General features: G+C 37.6%; 2 protein-coding genes across 4 annotated transcripts; one reads left to right on the top strand and one right to left on the bottom strand.

Annotated features, from left to right (window-relative positions):
* Positions 1-850: 850 nt before the first annotated feature.
* On the bottom strand, positions 851-16,987 carry ctso (cathepsin O). Of its 3 annotated transcripts, none has more exons than XM_034883606.1 (9): positions 16,633-16,987; positions 15,491-15,596; positions 15,206-15,330; positions 11,677-11,844; positions 11,164-11,285; positions 9,625-9,788; positions 8,488-8,580; positions 8,309-8,362; positions 851-868 (listed from the first exon to the last, which is right to left on the bottom strand). In XM_034883606.1, the coding sequence occupies exons 1-8, from the start codon at positions 16,834-16,836 to the stop codon at positions 8,328-8,330; spliced, it is 1,017 nt and encodes a 338-aa protein (XP_034739497.1). In that variant the 5' UTR covers positions 16,837-16,987; the 3' UTR covers positions 851-868; positions 8,309-8,327. The 3 variants fall into 3 exon arrangements, with proteins under 3 accessions (XP_034739497.1, XP_034739494.1, XP_034739496.1); XM_034883603.1 differs by having other exon boundaries at positions 9,625-9,792; positions 11,168-11,285; positions 16,633-16,986; XM_034883605.1 differs by lacking the exon at positions 851-868 and adding an exon at positions 873-890 and having other exon boundaries at positions 8,311-8,362; positions 9,625-9,792; positions 11,168-11,285; positions 16,633-16,986.
* Positions 1,862-7,495, top strand: tdo2a (tryptophan 2,3-dioxygenase a). Its single transcript, XM_034883602.1, has 12 exons — positions 1,862-2,007; positions 2,162-2,267; positions 2,420-2,510; positions 2,896-2,966; positions 3,394-3,521; positions 3,662-3,848; positions 4,051-4,158; positions 4,276-4,387; positions 4,505-4,562; positions 4,849-4,928; positions 5,711-5,801; positions 6,989-7,495. Exons 1-12 carry the CDS (start codon positions 1,973-1,975, stop codon positions 7,140-7,142), a joined length of 1,221 nt encoding a protein of 406 aa, XP_034739493.1. The 5' UTR covers positions 1,862-1,972; the 3' UTR covers positions 7,143-7,495.
* Positions 16,988-17,321: the final 334 nt, after the last annotated feature.

Below are 17,321 nucleotides of genomic sequence, written 5' to 3'. Positions count from 1 at the left end.
TAATGTACAACCAGTGATAGTGTTATATTTTTTTTCTTTTTCTTTGATGATATACATATTACATACAGCGTGGAGATGAAGGTTGCCGACTGAGGGGCTGACATTTGGCAAACACAGTACAACTGAGTTCTAGTACAAAGGGCACATAGAGAAGAAAACAGTGCAACTTTCATTGGGAATTTTACATGGCAGTGAGGCAAAAACAAGCCAAATCCCTGCTATCTTTTAATCAGTGACTCACTCAGGCCTTGGAGAAAATGCGTAATGACACGTGGTGCGTCCTATCAGTGGGATAGACAGGTTTCTTAGAGCTGCAAAGATTCCCACTGATGGTCTCATCTTGTCTCAAGCACCTCATCCTCTGTTCTGCCTCTCTCACTTGCATTCCATTCATCCCAGCTAAAAAGGAACAAGAACAAAGCATTCTGGGGCTGCTTTTGCTTTTCTTGTTCAGACTGCAGCCTCATATTGCTGGGCTTGTTCCGTGTCCCAATTCAGAAATAGCTGCTCGTTATCATCCCTCTGATCTTCTGAGGACAGTTGCACAGGCTGTTGGGACTTTACTGAGAAGTCTACAAAGAGTGTGGGTAAAACAAAACAAGGGCGCTAATGATCTTATAGAGATTTAGAGAGAGTAGATTGAGGCTTCTAATTCATACATTGATGAAACTGGGCTATCTGTTGTTCAAAAAGAAATTGCTTGTTGCGATTGACAGTGTGTTGTGTTGTGTAGATGTGGCCAATTACAAAAGAACATTACACATTACTTTTTCAGCTTATCTCTGGTTCTAAAGGTATTTACAGTGTATCTGATTTGTCCAATTCACAGGAACACCATGCGCACATGCAGGCACACACACGCACACACGCATGCACGAACACACACACAGCTCAGTGTATGTTCTTGAACATTATGTAAGCACTCCAAAACACCACTTAGAAATGGCGTTAGAACCACACTATCTGCAATGATGTTCACCAAAAAAATAAAATATTAACCATTTGCAAATATTTACAGATGAGTCCAATGACCGACAGAGTGGCCTCAATGATTCCCAGACATCTAATGTAGGATTTTATGGTAATAAAGAAGAGTTCATGGTTAGACATTCAAATAATATCAACATAGTTCATTTTAACATAGTTAATCCAGGTTAAAAGGTCTGTTAATTACAATTAGAAGACATACACACTGCATCAGTTGCACTTTAAATGTAACATTGCCAACATGCATATTAAAAGTCAATTTCACATTTTCTTCTTTGAGCGTCGGCTCACAGTATAAATAAATTAAGCATGTGTTTGATTGGTTGTGGTTCAAAACACGCTCTATTCATCTTTAAAAAGATTTTTCAAGGATAATTATGTTTTTAAATTAAATTCATTTTTTTAGCAACTTGTTTAACATTCATGGCAAAATAAAAACAAAAGACATAGAATGGACGTGCATATCAGGATTGCCATCCAGGACTTCAAACCGGTGATGCAAATAAATGCACGTACCTCCAGGTCTGAGGCTTACATAACTAACTTTACCATAAGAGACAATACACACAGATATAAACTCTGGTGAGTAAACATTGAAGATAAACTGTCACTGAGACAGCAATGTGCAGAGAAGTTTCCTGAATACAATATTTATTCAGCGTTTAAAGGTCGAGAGCAATAATAACACATTTGAAATCTTCTTATGAAGAATATATTGGATAGTCCTGTTATTTGAATACAAGTAATATGTATTTTGTATCTGTTGTTTTTCATTTTGTAATTTGAAAAAAGGTCTTGTGTTGTTCTTATAGCAAGTCAAACAAAGTCCAGAACGTGGTCCTGGGGCAAACAGAGGCGGGCCGGATGTTGTCTGTATTCTCAAGAGTGATTGGATGGGATGCGTCTTTAAAACTGATCCCATTGCAGACAATTTTAGTTAATATTATTTGAGGAAGAAGAACACGTCTGTGCTGCAACTGAAGTCATGAGTGGATGTCCGTACTTTGAGAAGAGGCATTTGTATGTTCAATTTGTCATTGCAGCTAAAATAGGGCTCTAAAGGATTGTTTCCTTTTTTTCAAATTCCATTAGATTAAGCCTTCTAACAATTCATTGCTAATCCTGTTGATGGTAAAACATCAAGTAACAAACCTCATCTCTCTTTGCACTGCAGGTTATTCAAAAACAAGCCTCCCAAAACAGAGGAAGATGAGGATGCCTCTCAGGCAGGTGTAAACAAGGCCAGTAAAGGAGGAATCATCTATGGGGACTACCTACAGGTAAAGAAAACACCACATATCATAACATATTGGTGTGTACCCGGCAAAAAAGGGTTGTTTTTGTTTTTTTAAGATAAGTACGGAGCGGAATTTGGATTTATTTTCAAATGTGTGCTCCTAATTTGAGTGCTTCATTTCTTTTCAACTCTCAGCTCGACAAAATCGTCTCAGCCCAGGTGTTGCAGAGTGAACTTAAGGGCAATAAAATCCACGATGAGCACCTCTTCATTGTCACCCATCAAGGTAAACTAGACAGATAGTGTTTGAGAGCCTTTTTTTTATACTTGTCTCACAGAATGAAAGTTTTTTTATCTTGTATTTAGTCATTTATTTATTTATAAATTGGTAATCTTGGATTTTTTTTTTTAGTAGAATTTAACTTGTTTACAATGCAGTTTCACTTGAAAAAATGTAAATCTCATGTGTTTATTTTTTATTTAATAAATGTCTCTCCTGAAAATATAAAATTGGTTTTAAACCAAGAATCAATTTTGCATGTGTACTATAAGGCTGAATATAAGAGAGTAACTTGCTCAAATTAAGTAGCCATTCCTGCTTACAGACTTGTTCAGCTTGTCATATTCTACTAAAATCTTAATGATGCTTACACTTTTTTCTTTTATTTCAGCCTATGAACTGTGGTTCAAACAGATTTTGTTTGAACTTGATTCAGTGCGACATATTTTCATCAGTGGACATGTAAGTTAAAATTTTTGTGGTGAAATAATTTTACAAACAGTATGTGATTATGTGTGTTTTTTTTCATGAATAGCCATGTGTTTGATTCTGGAGTGGAGAACTTTGTTTTTTGACTGTCATTGTTTAAGATTGAGCACTGCCTATAATATGAAATTACAAAGTAGAAATAATTTGAGTAAAGTGAAAATTACAAAATACTCAGATGAGAACACAATATGATATTTAGATAAGTGCCCTTGTTAACAAGCAAGTTATATTCCAAAATGATTGTCTTGTTCAGTTAATCTTGCTTTGGAATTCAGTCAGGAAAAAACAAGAAATGTGCGTTATTCCGCTTGATGTTCTAAATTAAAGTTTGAGCAATTTTGAGCCATGAAAAAAAGAGGTTGATAAAAAATGAATTCATTATTTATTTATTTTATTTTAGGTCAGAGATGAACGCAACATGCTGAAAGTCAACAATCGCATCCATAGGGTTGTGATGATCTTTAAGCTGTTGGTCGACCAGTTTGCGGTTTTGGAAACAATGACAGCCTTGGACTTTTTTGACTTTAGGTAAGCACATCAATAACTTCTGGCCTTTTCTACTTCAGCTCTTCAATGTAAAAGATGCAGATGCACTCATGACAGTTAAAATAGTGACACTCTGTCTGTGCAGTGTGCATATTTGCTTAGTTGTGTGTGCTTGTGTGTAGAGATTACCTGGCTCCAGCCTCTGGATTTCAAAGTCTTCAGTTTCGGATCTTGGAGAACAAAATCGGGGTCCCGGACAACCTGAGGGTCCCATACAACAGACGCCATTACAGGGACAACTTCAAGGGTCATGAGAGTGAGATGCTTCTCGCCAGTGAACAGGAGCCAACACTTTTAAAACTAGTCGAGGTACGTCTAATAACGGGCAAACACTTGCACTTGGTCAGCGGTTTTTAAATAGAGTTAATTAAAGGAGGCATCATTTAATTTGACCGTATATCTCTGTATATCTTTTCAACATTGTTTGTTGTATCTTGCACTGGATAAGCCCATCTGCTGCTGACCAGTGTATGAGTGTGATAACAAAAACAACCTTGGCTCTTCTTCTCAGGAGTGGCTGGAGAGAACTCCTGGCTTGGAGGTGGATGGATTCAATTTCTGGGAAAGGCTGGAAATCAATATTTTTCATGGGCTGAATCTGGAAAAGGAGAAAATTGAGGTAAGAGATGACTCCAGTTATCAGAACAAACTTTCTTTGTTCTCCCTGGAGCGCACCAATGACTGACAGATAGTGTACTTTTATTCACGGGTTCCTTTATTTTTATTTTTATTTAAGAAAATGGAAGATTCTGAGGACAAGGAAGAGTTGATGGCGGAACTGGTCAAACAGAAAGAGCTGTTTACTTCTCTCTTTGATGAAAAGCGTCATAACCATCTCCTAAGCAAAGGTGAGTGCTTTCTACAAAAAAAATGGATTTATCCAGTGAATGTCAAAACTACACAATTAAAGATACTTAGTTTTACTTTCAAAGTACTGTAGGCTAATTTTAATTTTTTCTGACCAGGTGAGAGGCGCCTCTCTTACAAGGCTCTCCAAGGTGCCTTGATGATCAACTTCTACAGGTATGATGGTTTTTACGGCGCTCATTTGCCTTTGATTATTTAGGGACACCATAAGACAACAGACTCATTAGAACTAGACAATTAGCAGTGTCAGTCATTGCATGATGATTATGTGAGACCGCTGGGTTAAAGATGTTAACCCTATTGAGGGCAGTGAGCAGGCTAGTTTTAACAACTTCTATGAACACCAACCAGAAACGTTTTCATATTTATACTTGATCGTCTGTACAAGAGATCCTAAATAATTCAAATACTGAAAATACTAAAATCTACTTTTTCCTTTTAGGGAAGAGCCGAGGTTCCAGGTTCCTTTCCAGCTGCTCACATCTCTCATGGATATTGACACCCTCACGACAAAATGGCGATGTAAGTTACTGTAGCACATGCTCACCAGTAGGGCTGGGTATCATTTAAACATACCATACCAATACTAATGCCGTGACTTCAATATTGGTTCCTAATAGATACTTTTTTCAGTACCAGTTTTATAAAAGGAAAAGAAATTAAAACATTCTACATTATGGCACAATTTATTTATTTATTTTTCCACTCCTACTATGTGAGCCCCGTCTCTGTGCGTAACGTAGTTTTTCCTGCGCGCCTCTATGATGTGAAACGTTAAACAACCAATCACAAATGTTGTTAGATCTCAGTAGAAGCATGCTGCCTGCTTATTGGCTCACTGACACTGATGAGATTTACGCCTTAGGTGTTAAAATTAGCTATTGAATGACGAGGCATTTTTTGATACTTGATGCTTTAGAGGCAATTTGGTCGATGCCTAAAAAAGTATTGCATCCGGTACACAGCCCTACTCACCAGTGAAGAACAGAAAAAGATGAAGGGAGAAAAAATAAATAGCATGTCTACTAGAAACCAATACTTTCATATTTCGCCCCAGGGCAGAGCTGGACTAACAACGGAGTTTACAGAGCAAGAGTTAGGTCAGGACCTCAGAGGCCAAAGATTCTTATAACATCCTCTTCGCCTGCTGATCAATCCAACAACCTTTTCCCATGAAATACATATTTTACTCTCCTGTCACACATATGTCTAAACTATTTACAGCTCAAATGAAATGCAGCTCACATGCAGGGCCAAACCATTGCTCATATGACAGAGCATATTTCTGACTTTTGTTTTTTTAGACAATCATGTATGCATGGTGCATCGTATGATTGGCAGCAAAGCCGGCACTGGCGGTTCATCTGGCTACCACTACCTGAGATCTACTGTCAGGTATTGTAAGCTATAAACTCTAACCTACAGATTAAACTCTTTACCCTGCACACATTGTTGTGAAACAATCCGATCATCTCCTGGTTTGACCCCTGTGAGTTGATTATGAAAGCAGTGGCGAGATCTCGGAGAGTCACAAAGCAGGGTTCAGTTCACAATGTTCTAAAGGTTAAATGAGTCACACACGGATGTGCTATAGCCTACATCTTTTCTAGAAATCAATACATTCATTTAGTAACGTGCAGTAGCTTGCAGGGTTTGACAACATAGGTAAAAACTCTAAAGACAGTAATGTAATTTACAATACAAATTAAAGGATGAGAATGATTTTCTTGAGACTTCACAGAATGGAAACATTGAAACATTTTAGCTCTAGCTATTGTTTTTATACTGATCTTGCTATTGTTTTCTTTGTTATTTTGTACAGTGCCTTTGAGTATCTTTTAAAGCGCTATATAGAATGAATGTATTATATGCTATGCATTCTGTATTATAATTCAACACATATCTTAAACCAACTTGATCTCACCGAATTCCATTAAATGAACACGGCCCCTTAACTCTGTGGCAGTTTCAGAGATTCACCAAAAAGTCTGTGATGGGGCCACGGAATAATTCCGTGAAATGAAGACGACCCCTTAAATTAAGGAAAAGGTCTTGGGTATGCGGGACAACAGGTTGCGTTTAGGGAAAAGAAGAACGGGACGGCTGTATACAGCAAATGGGTTGGGTTTAGCAAAAGAAGAACGCGAAGGTTGGATTTAGGAATAGTGATACGCAGGACACAATCTCCAGTCTCCTGGGTGAAAGTCCTGTGTTGTTTGACCCATCCACCACTCCAACCTCCCAACGCAGATCATTGGGCTTTTCATACTACTCCGTGGTGGCAACACGGAATTTTCACACATTCCATGCCACCACCATGTAATGCCTAGCGCATTATGTGGTGGTGGCAAGGAATGCGTTTGTGATCATTTCATGGAATTCTGTGAAACCAGGCGGTCTTCAACACTTCAGAATGAATGGGACATGACACTACTACTCTGTGCTTATTTGAATGAACCAGTCATATGGTCACTTCTTCCTCACATGAACAAACTATCCTTTGAGTTCAATTTGTAACAGATGCACATTATATTTTGAGTACATAAATGAAATATTTAATAATTGATTTTCTTTCCCTTTAGTGACCGCTACAAAGTATTTGTGGATCTGTTCAATCTGGCAACGTTCCTGGTGCCTCGCCACTGGGTGCCCAAGCTAAATCCCAACATTCATAAGTTCCTCTACATGGCCGAATGTTGTGACAGCTCCTACTGCAGCAGTGAAGACTCTGACTAGGGGGATCTCAGTCAAATCTCAGTTGTCTGTCCAGGCTTACTTTTTCACTGTAACTGACCTCAAAACAGTATATACGTTGCAGGTTATAATAACAGGTGAGTACTGTAGGATGATGAAGAAAACTCTTAAAACTCAGGAAGATGCCATTTTTGGAGCATCTCTGTGTGTTTGTTATTTTATCATTGAAAAAATATGTTGGAGTGAAGCATGGCACAGGGAGGGGTCATTTGACATAGTTGACTATCTTAAACCACCAAAATATCCATTAGGGAGAGACACTTGATACCATGATGGTATTATTGGTTGGATTTAAAGAATTTTTGTATTTGGATTGGGAAATGTAAAAAAAAAGACCAAAATAGACAATATATCTTTCATCTCATTGTGACACTAAAAGCATGCCAAATAACCTAAAATGATGCTAACAAAAGAATCAAACAGCAAATTACTAGCTCATTATTTACATAAGACTGCAGCACCAAGGTTTATAGGTCAGAATCTTGTGACGGGCCCTGAAAAATTCAAATGGCCAAATTAGACTTTTTTACTCTAATTTCTAATCTTAACAGGTGACAAAGTATAGCAGATGGCTCTGTGATCCAATGTGCTGTAATGTTTTTTTTTTCCCAATACAATGATGTAAATTCCCTGTGACTGACCTGAAAGTGAATGGATCAGTGAGAGCAGTGATCAAACCGGTGGCTATGATGGTTTTTACAAACGCATTATTTTTCATGCCAGCATGGGAAATGTGTCAGAGAGGGAATCATTTTAGACTATTGGGATGTGTCTTAGGTGCAAGCAGGTGTACATACAATTATAATAAACATCTGTATCAACAATATCAACATCTACAATAGAACAATTCGCAACATAATGCATTTGTACATAATGTTAATAATATGGTTGTGTGATGTTTTGTATAGTATGCTTTATGGTATAACATTAATCGTAATGTATGTATGCAGTGATTGATCTCTGTATAGATAAATGTATGAACCATATCAGCCAAAACATCTATCTTACTTATATTTAATAAGATATTTTTTGTACAGTGCATTCATTCCTATTATTAGTATATAGAGTTATATAGTATATACTGTATATATATAGTTATATAGATTGTTATATAGATACAGTATATGTATATATAGGCATTAAATGTTACACACACACATACACACATCAAAGGAAAACTGCAGCCACAGAATCTGCAATACCTGGGAAGAGAAAAAAGAAGGATGTGTTATTAGTCCCTCAAGAGATAGTGGGCACAGCAACATACAGACATCAAACTGAAAGGATCTATAAACAGAAAATGACAGGAGGCAAAGATCATACTTACCACAAACGTTTCCACCAATTTTGATATAAACATAACCCTCATTACCCCATGTGGTTCCCCAAGAGTTTTGCACAATCCAGTATGGAACATTCCCTAAGACAGACAACATGTATTTCAAGATTGAATTATTTAAAGGGTTAAGGAGCACTCAGTGTGTGTACAGCAGTACTGCTGCGGCAACCCCTTTAGACAGTTTTATAATCACTCATATCCTTGTGACATACCCGCAGAACACAGGTGGGTGTGAAATAATTCATGGTAAGAAAAATAAATTACTGATGTGTGTGAAGTCAAAATACAAATAGTGAGATAGCTGTGATAATGTTCTGACAACTGCTGTCAAAACAAGATCTCTTGTATCTTTGAATTCACAAACGTTAAAACATGTCTCTTCAGACACAAAGCTTGAGGTAACTGTCTGAATGATCTAAACTTTTATACCTCCAAATCTTGCAACACAACATGGTGGACTTACGACTCGTGTTCGGAAACCCAGCTATTCATTGATTACCGTGTACCAAAGAGTACCAAAGGACAAACTATTTCAAATCTACACACTGTAAATCCAGCAGGTTTTCAAAACATTGACTTGTATATCCTGCTTTTAATTGTCATTTTTTACTTAAATCTACAGAACTATTTAATCAGCGATATAATTACATTTTTACATCTTTAGTCATATTCTAGAAATTAGTGGTGATATCTTTTAACAAGACTGAGTAAGGCATGTCCCTACAATATCAACAAAAAACCAAAAATAAATCTTCATTTTCACTGGAAACGTGCAACAGATATTTCACTTGATATGAGAATGTAATAGTTTTTGGGCTCAATAATAAAAACTAAACAGCTTGTTAAAATATTTATTTCTCCCTTTCTCATTTTGTTTTAGCATATAATTAGGGAGGATCAGACATCTGTTGCAATCTGATCTGTTGCAGCAGCAATTTGCAATTATGAAATTATATTTTACACAGAAATCTTGTCTAATGTACCTTTAAATTGCTTTCACAGGCCATCGTGGTTGTGAAACTTTCTTGACCTCAAAAGGTCCATGTTAACTAGTAAAATATAAAATCCCAGTTGTCTTTATTGAATGATAATTCATTCTCATGCCAGCGTAGTGACAGCATTTACCAATAGTGTTGTATCCAACAACCAGGACAGCATGGTTAGACCTTTGGCTGGAGCAGTGGTGCTGGATGATTCCACCCAGGTAATCCTGCCAGCTGACAGCATCCACAACAGCAGCCAAGGGACCTCGCTCCACCAGCACACCCATCATTGCCTCCTCTTGACCACTGACAAAGAAAAGTGGAAACATTTAGTGTTCAGGCAGCAAGCCTGGCCCTAGGAAAGGCCTGCACGATTAATCGTTATAAAATTGCAATCTCGATTCATTCTGTTCAAGATTTAGTTTTTAAATGACTTTGACTCTCAATTAATTTTACAAGCTGACTGCATCTCAAACGCTACTACTTTCTTCTGTAAGTTTTAAACCGACTGTAAAAAATAGGTTTTAAAGCGCTCCCAAGCGCTGCAATGCACTCCCTTCTCTTCATTGAAGCCTCTGTGTTTACAGGCTTGTGGTGATGAGCAAAGTTATAGTTGTCAAAATAAATCTATGTTTGCTAATGCCAATGTTTATGTCAATAAACATTACAGTATGTGAGAAAAAAATCATGCCAGAGAATCATATCAATTCTAAGCTAAACAATTGGGAATCAGGTTTTCTCCCAAATCGAGCAGGCCTACCCTGGAATTATACTGTTACTGTATACTCCTAAACTCAATGTTTCACCGGTCCTATATGCAACATTTTGCATCTGAACACTCATTTTCATTCACAAAATTGGTATTTTCCCCCCAGTCTCTCTGTTGCACATAAGCGCCCTGTGGTACCCCATCTTGTCCTTCCAGCAGATCATTCCCAGTAGCGAATGATGTGATGCCCTCCCCTGCCAGGTTCATGACATAAGGTTCATGGAGTCTACTGTAGGTCTATGCCAAAATTGAACAAAACCCTTTTACACTTTATTCATGGTGAGGTGAGGTCCTGTCAAACTTTAGAGTATGGTCTATAAACATCTTAACTTTGCTGTACTTTAATGGTTCTGGTTAGGAAACATCACAAAAAATACATTTCCAAATGTTATATATAATAAGCTATATCCAATACAATTTGTACGTATGGAAAGATTTTTTTTTAAAAGAGTCAAGAATTTGTAATAATACATCAGCAAATGTAACAATCTTTGAAACTCTGTTATCTAAAAATGAAAAATTCCCCAACTCTGTTAAAGAACCCTGGCTATGTCATAAAAACACATATAAAAAAAACAAATAATAGGCGTTACAGACACAAGATTGTGAGTCATAATCATGTTCAATATTAAATAAAGATCTGAGTCACTTTAACTCGAGGTAGCTTTAAGCTTTAGGTCACTGTGGCTCGATTAAAGAACTGCAGTACTAATGAGCAATCCATGTCTGTGTTGAAACAGTAAACACTGTGGTCTGTCACAGTGGTCTGTCACAGTGGTTTCCACTCCCTCCTTTGATCTTGGTTCTTTATGTAAACCACATAAAAATCAACTGTGATTTTAACCAAATATAGCACTGTTCATTTCTAGCCTGTATTGCTTGAAGGCAACTTGCAAAAAAATAGTACTGTACCAAAAGTCATGTGCAGTAAAGTTCTTCACAGCAACACCATCATGTGACTGAGCGAAGAAATGGCAGACTCCTGTCTTGGCCTTGTAGGGATACTCTGACTGAGGCACCAGTTTCACTCGGGTCTAGAAAGAAAATAGTTTATCTCAGTGAGTGTGTTTTCTGAATACTAAATTCCCATTCATCTTGTTTATGACAGATCCTAGCACAGGCAGTTTCCTAATTTATGGCTGACTAGAGACAGCAATCTTGTTTTGCTAACCGCCTCTACATATCTCTCTAATTAAATTACATGACAATATTACCTGATTTTTAGCTAAAGCAAAATGTGCCTATCATCCCACAGGTTTCCTCTTCCTCAGGTCACTTTGGGATCACATAACAAGGAGTCCTTACATTTCTTCTGTGCTTGAAGTATTAAGAGTTTATTTGTACTTTGTACTCACTGTAACAATTTAGGAAGCATCTATTGAAGACCTGAAAATATTTAGGAAAGGCTTGGAATTATCAACTTACTTGCTTTAACCAATTCAGGGCCTGGACTTGGGAGCCTCCATTACAGCCTTTGTTTTGGAAGGAGCAGTCCAGAACCTGCTGTACACTGAGTTGCTCCAGCTGCGAGCCGCCTATAGCATGGACGGATTGTGTGGCACCAACCACACTAAATGCCCAACAACTCCCACACTGTAAAATTAAATTCATAGTAATCAGGAAAAACAAAACAGAAAAAAAGGCTTCAGAACCAAACTCCAGACTGCAAGGGGACATTGTCCAGGGGAAATTGTCATTTTGATTTTACCCCATTAACACAGAGGTTGGTGTTTTGCTTAAGAACACAGAATAAAGATGTTAGGTTTATGTTGAAGGATGAGCTCTGCCTTCCAAATCATTTTTTTTTTAATGGTAACATCAGACTAACACATTTTTTAGATACAAGTTCAAATGGGGGTTTGGAGGGTAAATCCCTGACTAATTTTAAAGTTAAATCTTAAAGTTTTCAATATGATTGTATTCAGATTCAAATCCTGAAAGTTATTACTTATTTATTTTTAAAGACAGGAATCAACAGTGAGTATGGATCTTGTACATGTTGATGAGGTGAGCAGATCTGGCCAGTCTGAGTGAACTGTTTGTTTTCTGCTGCCATCTACTGACGGTATATGATGTCCCAAGGGACATCTTCATTTCTTTTTTTATACTTTATTAATCTCGCAAGGGGAAATTATATTGTTTTCACTCTGTTGTTATGATAATAACATCATAAGTGAGGGACTGCCCGTGGAAAGGCGCCCCGAGCAGTTGGGGGTTTGGTGCCTTGTTCAAGAGCACCTTGGCAGGAGGTGAACTGGCCTCTCTCCAGCTATTAGTCCACCACCATACTTTGATCTGTATGTGGACTTGAACCGGCAACCTTCTAGTTTCCAACCCAACTCCCTACTGACAGAGCTACTGCTACCCCACACCTCAGTTAATGTTAATCTTTAAAGGCTGAGGATCATTTGAGATATTTTGACAGCAAAAGTTGCTCTTATATCTCAAATGTTGCCTGAATAACACTGCTTTCCTGAAACCAGTAATTTCTAAAATGAAAACATTCAGCATTTAATTATGTAAGAGAATGCATCTTTTCCTGTATAGCATTTGCACAAACGATCTCATTCTCCAAATAGCCCATGCTCAGTTCACATCCTTAGCATTAATTCCCATAAATGTGATGAAAACCTGAACTCTCGGTGTAAAAATCCAATATTTTGTTGCTCATTATGGTTCCATGGCTTAAAATCAATACTGAAACCAAAATCCGTCATTATTGCTTGGACTGGAAATAAGTATACGCTTTGTATACAAAATATTAGGAACATCTGCAACCTCCTTTAAAGCAATAAAATACACTGGTGTCATAAAAAGTAGAATCAAGATAAGGGGAAACTGAATCAAGACAAATTTATGAGATTCGAGTGGCTTGATATTTTGTGTCTTTATGCATGGAACTGCATTTTATTTTCAACCTATTCTTAAATGTATCTGAAACTCAGACCAGGCAGGTCCACATATAGAACCAGAGAAAAAGAAAGTCTGTGCAGAAAAACTGCACGGAGCAGAATCGTACAATAGGTGAGTGGCCACGTACAGGCTCTCCCTAGAGAATTTAAGAGAACAACATATACGTGATAGTGTAGGCTGTTTGCTGTATGGGCTATGTTTTTCCTTCAGGACTACAGTTGCACCGTGAAAATATCATCCTAGACAGAACAATACAACAAATTAAAGAGATAAAGGAAATATGGAGCAGAAAGTGAACCTTCAGCCAGGACAAGCAGCAGCTTCATCCCCCTTAAACTCACACTTAATGGCCTTGTTTGTCCTTTGACCATTATTAAAGTGCCCCTACTCTAAAATAACATTGCTTGTTGTCACTCCACTTGGATCTTTGACCTTCACTGTGCAGAATGATGCATGCACTGATTTTGATACTAGAAGGCAGTTTACAAATGATTTTGCTATCGGGGGGGGAAAGTGGGAAAGATTCTTTGTGCTCAACTTAAGTGTTTAAGATGTGCTTGCCCGATCATGGACTTGTGACATCACAACAGGTTTGGAAGCAAATCATATTGTGCGATGTGAAATCTTAAAGCCTCTCGTACACACTGACCTAAAATTGAGTTTTGAGTTAAGCAGACATCATTTGTCCAGTAGTCAAACACTTGAGATTTACAATATTTGCTTATTTATAGATGCTGGATTTTTTTCTGAGGGAGGAGTAGATGTCACTTTAAAAAGGGTTATTCAAGGGTTGACCTTTAGCTCACTCAGTAAGAGCGTGCGCCACATGTAGGCCTTTGTTGCAGCCCGGGTTCGGGTCCGACCTGCAGCCCTTTGCTGCGTGCCATCCCCCATCTCTCTCCCACCTTTCCTGTCTATCAATTATAACTCTAAAATAAAGGGAAGAAGAGCCCCAACAAAGAATCTTTAAGAAAGGGTTATTCAACAAGGTTAATAAAGTGGTTTGAGGAAAAATAATATCAGGCACAAGGTAGCATTTAGAGCGGAGTATTTTTATGTCTTAAAACATGCCTGCAGGGCATCTTACATCAATAGATATTCACCTCTACAACTGAGGCTCTGGTCTCACTGGAAATCATCAAACCTTATGTCTAGAACTGAAAAGCAAGGAAAACACCTCCCATAGACCAACATCCCCCTTTTGATGCTATCATTTCTGAGATCTATTATGAGTGCCCTTGTACATATTTAGTTGTCTATTGACAAATTTTGTTATATCATCTGATTGCTTTATTTGTTTATGATACAAAGATTTGATTAAAAGAAAAGAATTACTTCTTGAACAGTCTCGCATTGCCAGACCTTCCTCCAAAGCGCTGCAAAGAGGGTCTGGCTAGTCCACACGGCATTCAAGGATGGGAGAAAAACGTGCTCTGGTTTCTTGGCATTTCTTTAAACCAATCACAATTGTATTGGGCGGTGCTAAGCGCCGGACAGAGCCACGGTGCCTCTGAAAAAAAAGTTTCTGGAAAGAACTTGTTTGGCGGGACGTGTACGTTAAAAGGTGGTTTTGCGAAAGAAAACTCAGATTGGACAGATAGCAATTCTTTGACAATTTAAAAACTAAATATTAAGTATATATTAAATATTATTACAAAATAAAGCTTTATGCAACACATTATTCTACAACTAAAGTAGAATAAAAGAAAATCTCCAATTTAGGTTTCCTTAATTAAACCAAAACATGTAAGATAAAACGAATGAATAGAATTATATTGCTATCTACTGCTAGCTGTCTGGATTTACCCTGTAGAGATCTGAGGAGCAGTTAACCATAGTCCTCAGAAATCCACCGGATTTTACTATGCCAAAACACAGAAAGGGGATGGTAATGGACATCCAGCAGAATTTGCGGTGGCATCTAAAACAATGCCGGAGATGAAACGCCGTCCATATAGACTACGTTGAAGATAACCTAACTGTGTCTCTGTAGCTACAGTACACATACAGACTGACTATCATTCTTCTATGTAGACCTTACTGCTTCTTGGTTTTGGACCGGTGCCACCACTGCTTTGTCCCTCCAGTCAAATTTGGCTGGCAGCCCCCCTGTCTTTAGTCCAGAGAAGACAGGAGCTCTGTCGGTGTGTGCTCGCAGGTAGAGATCTGTAGATTACAGATACAGTTCAAAGTCATTGCTGGATACCAAGATGCATGTAAACAATGACAGTTCAGATTTAGCCAAGTCATCCAAGGAGTAAGATGCTTAATACAGGTATAAAATAATAGATAAATAAATACATGTCACCTGACAATCTAAGCCTACCTCTGAATTCCTTCTGTGAAAGGTCAGAGAACAGGTTGATGCCATATTTAGCAGACTGTGGTGTTGTGGAGAATGAGTTTAGGTACGCATAACGCTCTGTGGCATTCTGCAAGAACACACATGGCAGATTGAGCGAAGGAGGAAGCAAATTAAAACTTTTCTTTTCTTGATAATACAACATAAGTGTGTCTGAAATACATCACACAAGTTATCTTCATATTAGTTTGTAATCACTGACCACTGGTGGAAAGGAAGGAAGTACTGCATTTCCTTTTTTTTGCTAACACTCCCACAGTTCATTTCAGAAGAAAATATTGTACATTTTACTCCACTACATTTATCTGACATCTAGTAGTTAATCTAGATAAAGTAATTATTTCCACCTGAACCAGCTGCAGCAGTAACATGCTGCTAAAATTGTAATGCTTCAATGATAATACTCCAATTGTCAGATTATTAGGTACACCTGGCAAAAACTAATGTTCTAAAACATAATGATGTATTTCATGACTGTTATATTAAACTGCTGTAGTTTTACTAAGATGTTAACTACCTAATAAACAGGTAACTAAGTACTAATACAGCACTCTGTGTCTGAATGGAGTAACTTTTATTGCACACAACATTTCCTTTTAAAACAAAAAATGAAACTTTTTCTGAACAGTACCCACGAGTGTCAATCATTGCACTAGCCAATGCTAGCCACTGTCACAGCAGCACAAACAGCCTACATTTTGCTTGTAGTAGCCTACATTTCCCCACTTCTGTACACTTAGGTGCAATTTTGAATTGCAGGACTTAACAGAGGATGTAATGGAGTAGGCTATTGTTATTACTAACTGTACTTTGTCTGTCGTTACTTATTGCATATTAATCTACAATTAACAACTAATTTGCATAAAAGTTTACATTTTCTGCAAAACCAAATACAGACCCGCCCTTTAATAGCATTCACACACTACTATTGGCCAGGCGTCCGTGCTTACGCAAGGTAACGTAACCCGATTTGTTCAGGTCCTATCCCCTGACCAATCGGCTATCCTAACCATAACCACCGTCAATTTTGCCTAACCCTGCTAAAAGTAAAAAGTGAGGAGTGTCAAAAGAGTTTCTGTAAGTAGCTTTTCCGTCTTATCTCCTACCTGAAAATAAAGATGACGACGGTTAAATTCTTCGCTGCTGACCTCATACATGCGGTGAAAATGCTCTCTGAACGAGTTGAAATCAACTGCAGAGCCATTCAACTTCGTCCGAGTCTCATCCGAGCTCAAATTTTGACAACACAGAGGAAAGACGAGTGTTAAAACACTCGCTATAACAACTAAATACGGTTGGCCGCCCCTCATTTGACGAAGAAATCTCGGTTAAAAACAACCAGCCATTGATTAAGAAGGGAAGTATATTCAACCGTGTTGTTGGCGGAAAAAGGTGAGGTATAATCTAAAGCGCATGCGCAGTGACCAAGACGCGCTTCCTTGGAAACAGAAAACAAAGTAAGAGGCACGGCAGTCAAAAACCTTTTTAATGTTATTTAAAAAAAAAAAAAAGATTTTTAAATTAGTTACCAAACATTAAAAAGAAAATGACGTAAATCATATACATTTGGAATTTACATGTTTAGTTTGTTTATATGTCTTACATGTCATTCAGATTGAACACACTACTATAATAAATTAAAATGTATGCAAAAATTAAATTATTGCAAATGTTCAATAAAACGTAATTCTAATTAATTCAGAATTAATTACTGTTGTGTTAAAATGTATCCACAGATTATTTTATCTAATCTATCCTGCCGTGATTTGAAAATAATGCAAATATTTATTAAAAA

This window comes from Etheostoma cragini, chromosome 10 (genome assembly GCF_013103735.1).
Source record: "Etheostoma cragini isolate CJK2018 chromosome 10, CSU_Ecrag_1.0, whole genome shotgun sequence".
Classification (NCBI taxonomy): domain Eukaryota; kingdom Metazoa; phylum Chordata; class Actinopteri; order Perciformes; family Percidae; genus Etheostoma; species Etheostoma cragini.
The sequence above is the reverse complement of the archived record's forward strand: the minus strand, read 5'-3'. Positions and strand labels throughout refer to the sequence as shown.